Source organism: Pollicipes pollicipes, unplaced genomic scaffold (assembly GCF_011947565.3).
Source record: "Pollicipes pollicipes isolate AB1234 unplaced genomic scaffold, Ppol_2.1 Scaffold_5724;HRSCAF=6776_pilon_pilon_pilon, whole genome shotgun sequence".
Lineage (NCBI taxonomy): Eukaryota > Metazoa > Arthropoda > Thecostraca > Pollicipedomorpha > Pollicipedidae > Pollicipes > Pollicipes pollicipes.
In genome coordinates this window covers 4,229,437-4,242,867 of record NW_023596746.1, presented here as the reverse complement: position 1 = coordinate 4,242,867, position 13,431 = coordinate 4,229,437, and the positions used below count along the sequence as shown (strand labels likewise).

At 57.4% G+C, this 13,431-nt stretch overlaps 2 protein-coding genes across 4 annotated transcripts in view; one reads left to right on the top strand and one right to left on the bottom strand.

Annotated features, from left to right (window-relative positions):
* The first annotated feature begins 886 nt into the window (after positions 1-886).
* Positions 887-3,576, top strand: Naxd (NAD(P)HX dehydratase). Of its 3 annotated transcripts, none has more exons than XM_037225541.1 (2): positions 887-1,038; positions 2,302-3,576. In XM_037225541.1, exon 2 carries the CDS (start codon positions 2,304-2,306, stop codon positions 3,204-3,206), a length of 903 nt encoding a protein of 300 aa, XP_037081436.1. In that variant the 5' UTR covers positions 887-1,038; positions 2,302-2,303; the 3' UTR covers positions 3,207-3,576. The 3 variants fall into 3 exon arrangements, with proteins under 3 accessions (XP_037081436.1, XP_037081435.1, XP_037081434.1); XM_037225540.1 differs by having other exon boundaries at positions 2,269-3,576; XM_037225539.1 differs by having other exon boundaries at positions 2,266-3,576.
* A 126-nt stretch (positions 3,577-3,702) lies between these two features.
* LOC119102344 (intersectin-1) overlaps positions 3,703-13,431 on the bottom strand; it is a 41,461-nt gene continuing 31,732 nt past the window's right edge. The window contains exons 30-39 of the mRNA XM_037225713.1: positions 11,422-11,600; positions 10,764-10,943; positions 10,105-10,308; positions 9,418-9,501; positions 8,908-9,063; positions 8,435-8,575; positions 7,617-7,812; positions 7,016-7,096; positions 5,341-5,514; positions 3,703-4,935 (exon numbers count right to left, since the gene is read on the bottom strand). Coding sequence (XP_037081608.1) covers positions 4,781-4,935; positions 5,341-5,514; positions 7,016-7,096; positions 7,617-7,812; positions 8,435-8,575; positions 8,908-9,063; positions 9,418-9,501; positions 10,105-10,308; positions 10,764-10,943; positions 11,422-11,600 — 1,550 coding nt within the window. The 3' untranslated portion in view covers positions 3,703-4,780. The remainder of the gene's footprint in view (positions 4,936-5,340; positions 5,515-7,015; positions 7,097-7,616; positions 7,813-8,434; positions 8,576-8,907; positions 9,064-9,417; positions 9,502-10,104; positions 10,309-10,763; positions 10,944-11,421; positions 11,601-13,431) is intronic.

Genomic DNA, 13,431 nt, shown 5'->3' with positions numbered 1-13,431 from the left:
AGGCCGCGAACATTTGGGCAGCCTGCAACGCCCAGGACGCCCGGCTGCTGACGCCTATTCCACTGTCTCGGTGTATCTATCTTGAGGGTCTTATGTCTCATGGAGCCGGGTGCCTTTTCAGCTCCCCTGCGGGTTATGACTTGACTGTTTCGAGGCGTCTCGGTCGTATGCAATCCTGAACGTCCAGAACAGTTCCTCACTGTCTCAGAAGTCTGTCTATCCATTAAGTGTGAAACCAACGCCAATATCATCCCAGCTCGGCCTGACCGTCAAGGACCATGGGTTAGCGGGGGGAGGAGGGCACTGGCGTAGCCTCACAAACTGATTTGGGGGGAGAGCAAGGGGGCTGACCAGGGCTAAATGGCGCAACCTACCCCCAAAACGCATCAATAAATGCGTTTCTCGAAACATTTGACCCACTTTCTTCTCAAAGTTGGAGGCGAACTTGAGCCCAAATTGTGTGTGTGGGGGGGGGGGGGGAGGGAGAAGGCTGATGCCCTTCTCCCCAAACTGAGTAGGAAACTGCGCTCTCGGAGGGTGGCCTGCTCCCCCTCCCCGTTTTACGTGAAGGCAAGGTGTTAGTCATTAGCCTATGGTAGAGCATGAGGACAATTGACCCGAAAGCCGGTTTGGCTCTCCCTTGTTTCGGCACGCCTCTACGCTCCTGGTCCTGCTTCCGCCAACCGCGTTTAATGCTCAGCCGCATGCACGCACGTGCACGCTGTGATTCTGTTTAGCACGGTTATTCCTATTTCGAGGGCTGTTTTGGGAGAAACGGCAAATATGATGTTTCATATCCGACGCCAAAGATGCAGTAGCGGCGCATATTTGTTTCGTGGTGGGAGGTCAGCAGCCTTGTTTGGGAGCAAAAGGTGGCATTGTTTGAGAGAGGGTATTGGGCGCCGGGTGGTCACGTCTTCTTTCTGCAATGTGAGAAGAATAACTGGCTTAGGACGAGCTGACCTTGTAAATTAGACACAGCTGGATTATGAGATTGTGAGATGCTTGCCTAGCTGGCCGGTTCTTGTCCAGATATAGGTAAGTGATCGTACTGCCCCAGGTACAGACCCGCTGGTGTCCAACAAGACAGCCGGTCCCTTCTTTGACTATAAAAACATAGGTTTTTTGCATGAAGATCAATGCGAATATGAACGGTTCAGTTGTTAAATCAAGCGCCTGGGTAACCAGGGCTCGATTCTCTGTGGTGCCCACCATTTCCACCTGGATGAGACAATGCCATGTAGCCTCAGCATTTGAGTGCATTATAAACCCCCAAGACAATAGTGAAATCGAATGCAGGACCTTCTTAGCTTACCTTACCTTGCCTTATGGTGATCAGGAATTGGAAAAGGCCACTAGGCCTGTAGGTCCCGGTCTTGTCAGGCTCTCTGTCCGGTAACCAGTCAAATTATGTTTTGAGGTTTAAGTTGTTTTATGTTTCAAATTATGTTTTATGTTTCATATTCTTGTGTATGTTAGTAATTCATCTTGCTTCATATCATCCTCTGTGTTTATATGCTAATGCTTATTAGTTTGATGAAGGGGTGAGTAGAACTTCAGAATTGTGATCATGACTGTTTTTGCCCATATTCTTATTTTCCATCACTTTCAATTGTGATGATCACATTTATTGGTGACTAACCATGAAAGACTTCATCCTAGAAACAATAGAATGGAACAGTCAAGAAAAGCATGTAAATAGTTAACAAAATTCATGCATTAACCTGTTTCAAATGCAAATTACAGCTAATTAGGTGTCAGTATTCTATTCACTTTGCTTTTGTATGTAATGAAGTTGTTTGCAAATCAATTATCTATTTTGAAGGTAATGGAATTGGTGCAGACCTCCAAAAATAACAATATTTGTCTCATGGAGTCATTTTGTTCTTGCTATATTTTGGGACACTGCTCCATAATGATATGACTAGTGCAGAACACATGATGTTAAGGTCACCCAAAGAATATATAGTGCTTCATAACATGTAACCCCAAATGCATGTCCTCACCTATAGCTTGATTATGCTCCCTTGCTGCTCTGCATTTACAGTGAAGGGCTTCATTCCAGGAAAAGGACTCAAGTAAACACAGCACTTGATTTGCTTGCATTTTCCACCAAACTGATGCAGCACAGCCATAGCACGCAGGATTTGATAGTATGCTCTCTCTAGTCACGGGTCCTGTGAAGGATGTCCCACTCTAACCACAGAACTGGCCATACACCCAATCCCGTTCCTTGTGGCTAACCGGTCTGCCTGCCTCTGCCAGCAGCGTGACCCGCCATGGCCACACTCGTGCCGGCAGACATGTCGAGCAGTGCCGAGCTGGTGCACAGCCTGCGAGCCGTGGTGCCGACCCTGCGCAGCGGCCTACACAAGGGCCAGGCGGGCCGCATCGGCATCATCGGCGGCAGCGCCGAGTACACGGGCGCGCCGTTCTACGCGGCCATGGCTAGCATGCGCGCCGGCGCCGACCTGGCGCACGTGTTCTGCCCGCGGGATGCCGCCGCCGCGCTCAAGGCCTACAGCCCCGACCTGATCGTGCACCCGGTGCTGGACGGACCGGACCCGGTGGCGCAGGTGCGCGAGTGGGCGCCGCGGCTGTCGGCGCTGGTGATCGGGCCCGGTCTGGGCCGCGAGCGGCACGCGCTCGACGCCGCGGCGCGGCTGGTCGAGGCGCTGCGCCCGCTCGAGCTGCCGATGGTGTTCGACGCGGATGCGCTGTGGCTGCTGACGCAACAGCCTGACCTGGTGAGGGGCTACCACAGCGCCGTGCTCACGCCCAACGCCATCGAGTTCGCCCGCCTCTACAAGGCCGTCATGCATGAGGAGCTCGACGTCGACTGTTACGGCGAGCAGCACGCGCGCGCCCTCTCGCGCGAGCTCGGCGACGTGGCGCTGGTGAAGAAGGGCCACAAGGACCTGCTGGCGTGCGGCGACACCGCGCTGTGGTGCGCCGAGCCCAGCAGTCCGCGCCGCTGCGGCGGCCAGGGCGACCTGCTGGCCGGCACGCTGGGCACGCTGCTCCACTGGACCAGGAGCGCCAACCAGTCGCTGGCCGTCGACCCCCGCCTGCTGGCCGCCTACGGCGCATGCGCACTGACCCGGCGCGCCTCTCGGCTCACGTTTGAGCGGCTGGGGCGCAGTATGCTGGCGAGTGACATGCTGGCGCAGGTGCACCCGGCCTTCGAGCAGCTGCTGGAGAAGTGAGTTGCGCCGGCGGGCGCGGTGGCTGGGTCGGGGGTAGGAGGGGGTAGCGTCTGCCGGTGGGACGCAGCTCGCGCTCACCTCCGGCGCTGGTGGGTTTGTGCTGAAGACAGCAGATGGCGACGGAAGCAGCCAAGTGATATACCGACCGGGCGTTTGACACGGTAATTACCAATTGTCGTGTGGGTTGTTTTAGCCGCAATGCTTCCCGAGATTGCATATCTTCTAATATAACATATTGCTGGAGACGTACTGTTTCCATGTGTTCTTGTTGGTGAACCCAATGATACGGCAAGATGTGAGCGATTACTATTCATTCACAAACGCGCAAAAAAGGTACTGAAGTAACGAATACGGTACGAACACAATCTCATGCCGTCTGTGACTGGCGGACCGACACCAAAGGTAAATCTCGAAAAATGCAGATATCACGGTTTCACCACAATGCGGTACCTACGCGAACAAAATTGGTAACTACTTCGATGACGCCGGAGCCGCAGAGCCTTCCGTGTACATACGCGATCCTCAAAACATTGTGCGTTCCGACCAGATGCCGACAGCTACCTTTTGACGGCCGTCCCAGTCTGAAGTTTGAACATATCTCAACAGTCATCCTAAACACAGTACGACTTGAACCAAGAGACGCCGAATTCCCGGCTGTTGAACAACATACGGACGTAGAACATGGTCTGTTTCCTCCAAAAAGAGGACACGAAGCTCTCTGGCAGCAAGCATTCTGTAGAAGCCATGCAGTGACAGCTTGCAGGAAACAGGCAACAAGCTGATACTCAACACCCGCCGTGGAACACATGAGAGGGATGCCTAAACTCAAAACTACATGAACTTCAACGGTCCAAAACGGACCATAACGACAACAAGTGACGGGTAGCGAAGACAGCGCCAGGTGAAGACCAGACAATACCGCAATGTCTGGGAGCGCTGAGGGTCTCCCGAGCCTGTGTAAGAGGACAACTACACAAAGGCTACAGACAGCCGTGATGTCGTCATTTAGACTGACTAGTCCAGCCGTCTTCACTGGTTACCCTTATCAGCTGACTACGCAGCCTGGTCCAGCTGTTCCATCCCCACTTGGCGCAGACGAGCGAAGCGTTGACATTTCTGTCTCGTGGGGTTCGTAGCACCCCGTCACAAAACCAGCAGCACAGCCAACATCAGAGCCATGCTGGCCAGCTGATGTCAGCCAGTGAGACACACTGCCGTATTTGGAACAGGGATGAGGCGAAATTCGCCACTGTCTCCACCGTCCCTCGCCATTGAAACAGCCATCCATCATCACGGCTCCGTCGCGGCCGAGGCGCATCCGCCCACCTCGTTGGTCCGCTCCAGCCCGTCCCAAAACCACGGCCACCAACTCGCCGCCGAGATCAGTCGCCAGACCGAGGTCTCGGGAGGCCTCGGGAGGCCTCGGGAGGTCTCGGGAGTCTCGAGGCTGGCCAGCTCGGCCTGTAACGCTACCCGAGCTGCGAGCTGTCCCTCCCTTCCGGACTGGGCGCCCGCCTGGCGCCACCGGCGTCGGTGCAGGGGCAGACTCGCTCCGCCACCGGCCGGCGGCGGCACTAGCACCGGTCAACGAACAGCTGCAGGTCGAGCTTGAGGTCGACCTCGCCGCGTCTGACCTCGTGCAGCGGCAGTCGCTTGATGATGGGGCCGCGGTAGCGCTGGCTGTCGTTGTGCACGTCCGAGACGCGCAGTTCGGTGCGGCCCAGGAACTCTGCCGCAAGCCGCCACCGGTCAGCGGTGCGCCACACCCACGGGTCACGGATGGGTCGCGGGGTCGGTGGTTTGGTGGCAGGTGTGCTGGGAACAGGATCAGCAAACCCGCGGCCACCCGCGGCCGCCGGCGGCCCAATGGCACTAAAACGGCGAGCGAATAACGCACTCACTACCCACATGTTCCTCACTTCTACGACAGCAACATTTTCAAGCGATGGACCACGGGCCCCACTCCCCCGTCCTTCATTCTAATGGAAGATGATTGCCCAGACTTTCATTCGCAAGCTGCATTGCTGAAGTGAACACAGCCGGTTGGCCGGGGTGCGAGAAGCCTGACTGCGCTTTACGACGCGATCCCTCCCACACACCACCTCGCAGACAGCCACCAGCGTCCCCCTCTCACCGTTGGGCGAGAAATGGTCCCGGTCGAACACCGAGATGCAGAGCACGTCGTCGCGGATGTCCTTGACCAGGAACTGCATGCTGTGGTTCCAGCGCGGGTTGAGCGTGCTCTCGATGACTGGCGTGCGCTGCACCTGGCTGCCCATGGTCAGCTCGCAGTACGGGTCGCTCTTGCCTGGCCGCGAGAGGGAGAGGGGTGAGGCACGGCTCGGAGCGCCCCCTGGCGCGGGCGACCGTGCGTCTCGCTGCTGGCTTACAGACGGAACGCGCCCCGCCCAGTCAGCTCCAGAGGGTGGTCGACGGACGGGTTGTTCCGCAACGGTCTTGTACATCAAGGGATCTCCCGCACTCGGCTCAGATGGACGCTTTGTGAGCGCTTAAACATGTCCCACAGTCACAGTGTTCTGCACATCTCAGTGCGACATCCACCGACGCAGTGTCGCCGCGATACGGTATGATTCGGTCAGGCAAACATTGGCACATGAAGCGATCGAACGGATATTCTTTCGTTCGATGCAAGAAAGGCCCGGTGGAAAATGAGCATGATGAACGCATGCATTTGCATTTTTGTTCATCGTCCATTTCCAAATGTTTCCAATTCAACGACATCGATCCCTTCGCAGTTCCATGCGTCCTTGCATTCATGCAGCAAGGTTGAAGTTGGCTCACGAAAAGTGTCATAAAACGTCTCCGAGCATAACGCGTAATCTAAATTATCGGATCCCCTGTTAACGTGCTTGTATCCAGCATTGGTACAGATGCTGCGGAAGGATATCGTTTTAACCATTTCCCGGACAGAAACACCCATAAAACCCCCCCACCGTGACAGCACAGCACAGCTCATGCCAAACCAAAGGAACAAAAGGGATCAAGGAACCTTGCCCCAGGACTCCGGTATTCCGATGTGACCAAGTATACAAACCATGAATGGAAGCACACGGCCTAGCTTTTGACCCGACCGTGTCAAACGGCAAGCAGCAATAAAGCGGCTCGCAACATTGGAACGTTTCACGGAACCATGCACGAATTTCTCAGGTAGTTTCAAGTTACATCTCCCGTTTCAAAGGACTGAACGGGGCTGCTAGTTGTAAGGTAAAGATTGATCCTTAACACGTCACAGATTCTGTTTCGCTATCAAAATCATGAACGGCACGAACATCGAACAAGCTTTTTGTCTCCGACCATTATCAAGCGGGGCTAACTGGTTGAATGTTCATAGAAACTTAACATTCTCCAGGAACTAGTCGACATCATTTCAATCAATGTCATGTAGCCATTACCATTCCTAGCAAATTTCTTCCTTCAACATAGCAAAACCGTTTGAAACATGTCAAGAGGTGGGCATTTATGCTAACGGATGACATATCCCTGAAATATGGCAATTTCCTTCAGGGAACACTTGAAATTCCACAGCACGAAAAATGTAATGGACGTTTTAGCCGTCACAGCAAAACTTTCGACTCAGCTCGGACCAACTCGCGGCAAGGCATCGGGACATCAGGACGAGCATTAGTGGTGCGGCATGCGTGGAAAGGCATTAGTCATATTTACCGTTTCGGTCGCGTGCTTCCAGGTGCGTGGCGCGATACACAGTGACTAGCAAGTGCCCCCGCGGCCGCCTATAGACTAGGGGCAGAGCAGGCAGTCAGCATGCAGCGGGGTGCACACGTGCTTACCGTCTGGCCCGGCAGACACTAGCCGATTGGCCGACATGATGAACACCAGGAGGCGGCCGCACGCGGCAAACTTGGCCTCCCCTGCGTCCCAGGCCCGGTTAGCGGCACGCACCACACACGCCGGACACGCGCCAGGCGGCGGTGAGGTGGTAGACCAGACCGGAGGCTATGTCGGTGTCTCAGGCGTCGGTGCAGATAAATGTGGGGTAGATACTCAAGAATACAATTGTCGGAGCACGTCAGCTAGACTGTGATATTACCATAACAAACGTCATGTCTCCCAATGCAAGCCTCGGCACTGAGACGTGTCGATTCATTGAGACAGTTCAAAAATATTTGGGAAGCTTCGGTTATGACAGGAATATTTGAACAGTTTCGCCGATCTGATAGTTCCATTCAGAGCAATGACTATTTTAGCCTCCCGAGCCAGCAACACACCCCACCCACCCTCAATCGTGCAACTCAACCCCAGCCCGCGCACCGCCCGCAAACATGCATCACGCCACGCACGTGTCTGCGAGGTGCGCCCACCCGCCACGCTCCCTCCCCTCCCGTGTCCCGTCCGGCGCGCGCGAGCGTCGGCGACGGCGGCGTCACTCACGAGAGTGCTGCCGCTGCAGCTCGCACTGCTCCCGGCTCTTGAACGTGTCCTGGGCGGCCAGCAGCTGCTTCAGCCAGAGGTCGCGCGCCACACGATTGCTTGCGGTCAGCGAGATCACGTGACCGGAACAGGTCAGCACCAGCGCGTCCGAGTCGTCCTCCGGCGGCGACACCTCCAACTCGCCCAGGAACAGTGGCTGCCGGTCAGGGCCGCGTGAAGTCGGACGCCGCCGCTGGCAGACATCCAGGGTCTGCTGTCACAGCTCTGGGAGGTGTAAGCCCGGGCGGGTCGTGGTTTGATGGAAACAGTGTAAGCTGCTAAGTTAGGGACAGAACCAATGTTTATCATTTCCGACATATCCGTATCGCGCAGTGCCACGCGAAGTTGAAAGTCGCCAAGAGATTATCAACCATTGCCAACGTACCGAAATATTGGGACAAAAATGTAAGATACGGTTTTGAGCTTAATCCACGCTGCCTCTCCCCCCGCCCCCTCCCCCCCCCCAACCGCCACCACCGTAAAGGCAGGCAAAATAATGGCCAATCCCAAGGAGGCGCTCGTTAACGCCAAAAAAGCGCATCCTCGCTCATGGCATTTCCTCCCATAAAAACTAAAGAAAAAAAAACAATGCTAAAAGACCCATCCCGTGCAGCCCTTGACAAAACGTCCGTCTGTTATCGTTAGCCCCAACAATATTAGTTTTTTAGAAGGCGGGTGGATAGGGAGTCTCTGCATCCGGTGAAGGAGAAAAATTTCGACGAGAAAACAAAAAGGTCAGGCTCAACCTCGGTACAAACCCGAATAACTCATTTTCTCACCTTTTTGTACAATTTGAACTTGAGGTTGGAGAGATTCCTGTCGAACTCCAGCTGACTCACATTGCCCAGCGGCTTTCCGGGCGTGGTCAGCATCACGAAGTCGTTGAAGAGAAAAGCTACCACCTCTCTCCCACTCTTAGTCTGAAACACGGCCTCGCGCGCTACAGCTGGATCCTTACATCACGCCACGAGTTGCAACAGCAGCCACTAACAACGCAACTGCCATCGATGTAAGTTTGGCAGTCCTGTTCCTGCATCACCATCCAACATTCAACACTGAAATATTTCGCGGAGGTAAGAGGGAAGATACTTGTTATACGAGCCATGTCAACAAGATAAGTTACCACCATGGACAAAAGGTGTCAAATGCGCCGCGGGGACAAGAACGAACAAAAAGCCTGGCATCACCGACGCTCGTCCAGCCGTGCCACAGCCTCCCAGCGCCGGGTCGGCCAGCTGCGGCGACAACGGACCTTCTTCAGCAGGCCGAAGTGGATGAGCCGGCGCGGCCCGGCCGAGTTGGTCATGGAGTTGAAGACGATGCGCTCGGGGATGTCGGAGCAGTCGATGTGCTCCTGCATCCACTCGAGGCGGTCCGAGTTCTGCTGCTCCCGAACGCCCTCGTTCACCTGACCGCGCGGCGGAGAGCGTCGATCCACGGCACGGCACGGCACGACACGGCACAGCACGGCGCGGCACGTCGCGTCTGGCGGTTCCATGTCCGAGCGACACATGGTGACACTGCTCCGGTAAGACGGCAGCATCCTGGGCCAGAGCACCACGACACGTCTGGGTGCATCGAAGACGGCACTACCACGATGACATGGCGACGATCAAGAGCACCACTCATTAAGTGCCACCCGGCGCTCATTGAGGGACACCGTGCACAAGCCAGCAGTGCTGCGCTGAGACCTTTTTAGGCCCGGTTCGAGTCCCCAAACGGTCACGTGACCGGCGGCCGGCCGGTGCGCGCGCCGTCTCACCTCTCTGCACAGCTCCTCGGCCCGGACCAGCGCCTCCTCCAGGTTCGCTCGGTCCGGGTGGCCGGCGCCGGTGTACTTGAGAATCTGGCGAATGACACGTGGTCAGCACAGGGCAGGCGCGCCGCGACAGAACACAGAGACACGTGCCAGAGGGTGCACCGCTGCCGGCCGTGGTACTCAACGGTGCTCGTGGTAGCCCTCGCGACAGCGGAGATCGAGCTGGGGGTATCTGGTGAAGCACTAGGTGCGTCCGATCACTGACCTGTTTCAGCTCAGCAGGGGGTACTTGGTGACGCGCTGGGTGGGTCTGACCTTTGACATGTTTCAGATCAGCAGGAGGCACTGGGTGGGTCTGATCACTGACCTGTTCCAGCAGCAGGGGGCACTTGGTGACGCGCTGGGTGGGTCGATCACTGACCTGTTTTAGCAGCAGGGGGTACCTGGTAAAGCACTGGGTGGGTCTGATCACTGACATGTTTCGCAGCAGGGGGTACTCGGTGGCGCGCTGGCCAGGTCTGACCACTGACCTGTTTCAGCGGGGGTACGTGATGACGCGCTGGGTGGGTCCGATCAGACCTGTTTCAGCAGCACGAGGGTACTTGGTGACGCATTGGGTGGGTCCGATCACTGACCTGTTTTAGCAGCAGGGGGTACCTGGTGACGCATTGGGTGGGTCCGATCACTGACCTGTTTCAGCAGCAGGGGGTACTTGGTGACGCGCTGGGTGGGCTTGAGCAGGAAGCTGCTCAGCGGCATACCGGCGGCCCGCGGGTCGCTCTGGCAGCGGCGCACGGCCTCGTCAAAACGCGGGTATTGCACTTTGCGCTGCAGCAGCGTGGCGGCGCGCAGCTGGCAGCTGCAGAACCGCATGTAGGACGTCATGTTCGGCAGCTGCAAGAAACGAGGAGGCACATTAACGTTCTGCAGTCTGGAGGCGGCGCGATAGGTGGCGCGTTAACGTTCTATAGTCTGAATCTGCATCGGATGGAGACCAGCAAGTCATGTGCAGTATTGAGGCGTCGCAAACGACGTAAACGCGGTATGACCATGAAGGAAACACTTTGGCTATAAATTCAGGTCCTGTAAAACTCACTCAGAACCGGAGGCAGAGAAAGACAGAGCTAGACCAGGAAAAATGTCAATCCAAGTGCGAGCAGCTTGAATGGAAAGCCAACCCAAAGTCCCACCAATCCACAGTTCCGTCAACCGTTCGCCAAAAGCCCCATAGAATCCACGGAAGCTCCAGCCGTTTCATGTTCCTGTTCCACCAGACAGCGCCCCACGTCCAGACGTCCCGCGTCTGTATCGCGTCGGCCGTCTCGGCGGTGCTCCCGGCACCGACTCACGTTCTCGCACAGGATGTCACCGATCAGGTGGATGACGCCGCCGGCCGACATCTTCCGACGCACGCGGAAGGCCACCATCAGCTTACGGCTCGCCTTGACCAGGTCAGGCCAGTTGACGAACAGCACGCGCGCCTCCTCCCGCGTCAGCACGCCTTCCGACACCAGGGGGCGCCGGAACACCTGCGGCAGAGGGAGAGGGCACGGTCAGGGACGGACGACACCAGGGGGCACCGGAACACCTGCGGCAGAGGGAGAGGGCACAGTCAGGGACGGACGACACCAGGGGGCACCGGAACACCTGCGGTAGAGGAGACCCCGCTGGGCCATCTGACAGTTCACAGCAGCCCGCCAGTCGCAAATCTCGATAACATTCGAATCCAGTGCTGACGAGAATACCAGCGACGTCGTCTTCAGTGTACCTTGTTTACAAATTGGGAACCCGTCTGAAGGCCCCACCACAGCTGTCAGCGTCCGAATGAAGTGCCACTTTGCGCTCCTGAGATAAGCGGACATTCACATCGGATGTTGCCAGGCGAGAACTTTACACGTCGTTACGGCGAGGTTCGTCACAGTTTGACTGCCCGGCTCCACAAACGGCGGCGGTCGCGGGCCGCTGGGAAGGTCACAGTGCGGCACACAGCCGGCCGCCGAGACTGACCTCTGTGACGAGCGACATGCTGGTCAGGTAGCTCTGCTCGCTGTCGATCAGCTCGGCGATGGCCTCCTGGCGCTGGCGCTCCTCCTCGCTCGGCGGCGGCTCGTGCGGCGAGCGCGGCGCCTCCTCCTCCGCCGGGCTGCCGCCGTGCTCGGACCAGCCCGGCGGCGAGTCGGCCTCGTCTGGAGAGCGGCGGCGCGCCGGTGGTCAGCTGGGCCACCCCACCAGCGGCGGCGCTGGGCCGGCGCAGTGGCCAGAGGTGGGTGTGGGTCAGACTGGGCAGCGGCACCGGGGCGTGTGGGTTCCCCATTTGAACCCAAGCAGCCGTCCTCACGACACAAGGCACGTACAGGGCTTCGTGGGGACCGGCAGCGCCCAGCACCATCCACCATGCATCAATGCACGTGCCAGGGGGCTTACACGCGTGGTAGCGCTGTGAGACCACGTCATGAGACCGAGTGGCGCGTGGGCCGTGGCCACGCGCGCAGCCAGCCCACAGTATAACTAACCACTAGCGCAGCCTCTACGCCGGAGGGATCCGGTCGTCGGCATGGGGACACGACGAGCTTGCGAGCGTGCCCACGATCCGTGCGGACCGCCGTGGCGGTGCAGCAGAGTCGCCGCCGTTCGGCCAGGGCGGCGCCCCCGGCTGCGGGGGTCGGTTGGGAGTAGACAAACGCCCAGACGACTCCCGGCATCAGTGAACAGGCGGGCCTGAGTGGCGGCACGGTGACACTGGACGGGCGCGCGGCGGGCACGTTGCGTCGCAGCCGCGAACAAACCCACCAGAACGCGCCAGTCAACGCGGGCTAAAAGGCGACCGGGTTGATACAGCTGGCACCTAAGTCTGTAGGAACCCCAACAGACTCGCCCTTGCCCGTGCTGAGCTAAATCCCAACCACTGAAAACGGCTCCACGTCCTGTGTAAACGCTGTCTTCACGCAGCGTTATTGGCCGTTGTCGACAGCTGACGTCGCCGCCCCAGGGCCTAACGCCCACTTGCCGTCCAGCGATCTCCTAAGAACCCAGTGGCCTTATCACCACCGGCGGGAGACGACACACACCGCCGAGTGCATTACCGTGTATTACACCGACACATAATACGGGGGCAGCAGGCAGCGACGCCGCGACAGGCGAGCAGTGGAAGAGGCCGTGGCGAGGTCACAGGACGGCCAGCTGCGCCAGCACCGCTACCCGCGCCCCACACCGAATAAATAACACTAGGATAACGTGGAAATCGTATCACCCGACTAATCCGCGGAGCCACGCACCATCGAGGCTACTGGCACACTCGTACGAACAGCGTGTTCCACGACAGAGCGAGTGGTATTATGCGTAGAGAGTGCCACGACGGGTCTACGGTGTGCAGCAGAGCAGGCTGCGCGGCTGGCAGCGTCCTCCAAGCGTACAGCGGCGTGTGGCGAAGACATGACTAACCGTGTGCCCCGACTGATTGCGGTAGGAAACCAGCAAGTAACCCAACTAAGCGCCATTAAGAGCCGCCCAACCAGCTCAGTGAGGATCGCATTGCGGAAGGACGAGCCGACAGAGCAGGGTACCCTCAAGGGGTGCAGAATGTTCAACGCTTCTGATCACCTAGAATCAGCCGATACCCCAGAGGTGCTAAGGAAATGCAGGAGGCCCGATGACCGAGCGTGAGGAATCACGCCGCGGCTAATCCGGATATACAGCGAGTCTAAGACCATATAGTCACGTAACGAACCGGGTATTATCAGGAGATTAAACAGTTGTATGACCAGGCCGTCAGGAGACGCAACGGTATAGTGAGACACGTCAGCTTCCCATCATCATAATCTGGATAATAGGCGGCCTATGAAAATCCCACGGTGCTTACAGCGCCATAAACAGTGAACGAACCGCCGCGGGGTCAGCTCGTCGCCATATGTAACCAATATGCACCACCGATTTCTGCCTTAGGAACAGGGCAGTATATAACTGGGAAACCAAGTAACTGGCTCATGACATGTCACTTCGCACGCTGTTCATTCAAAC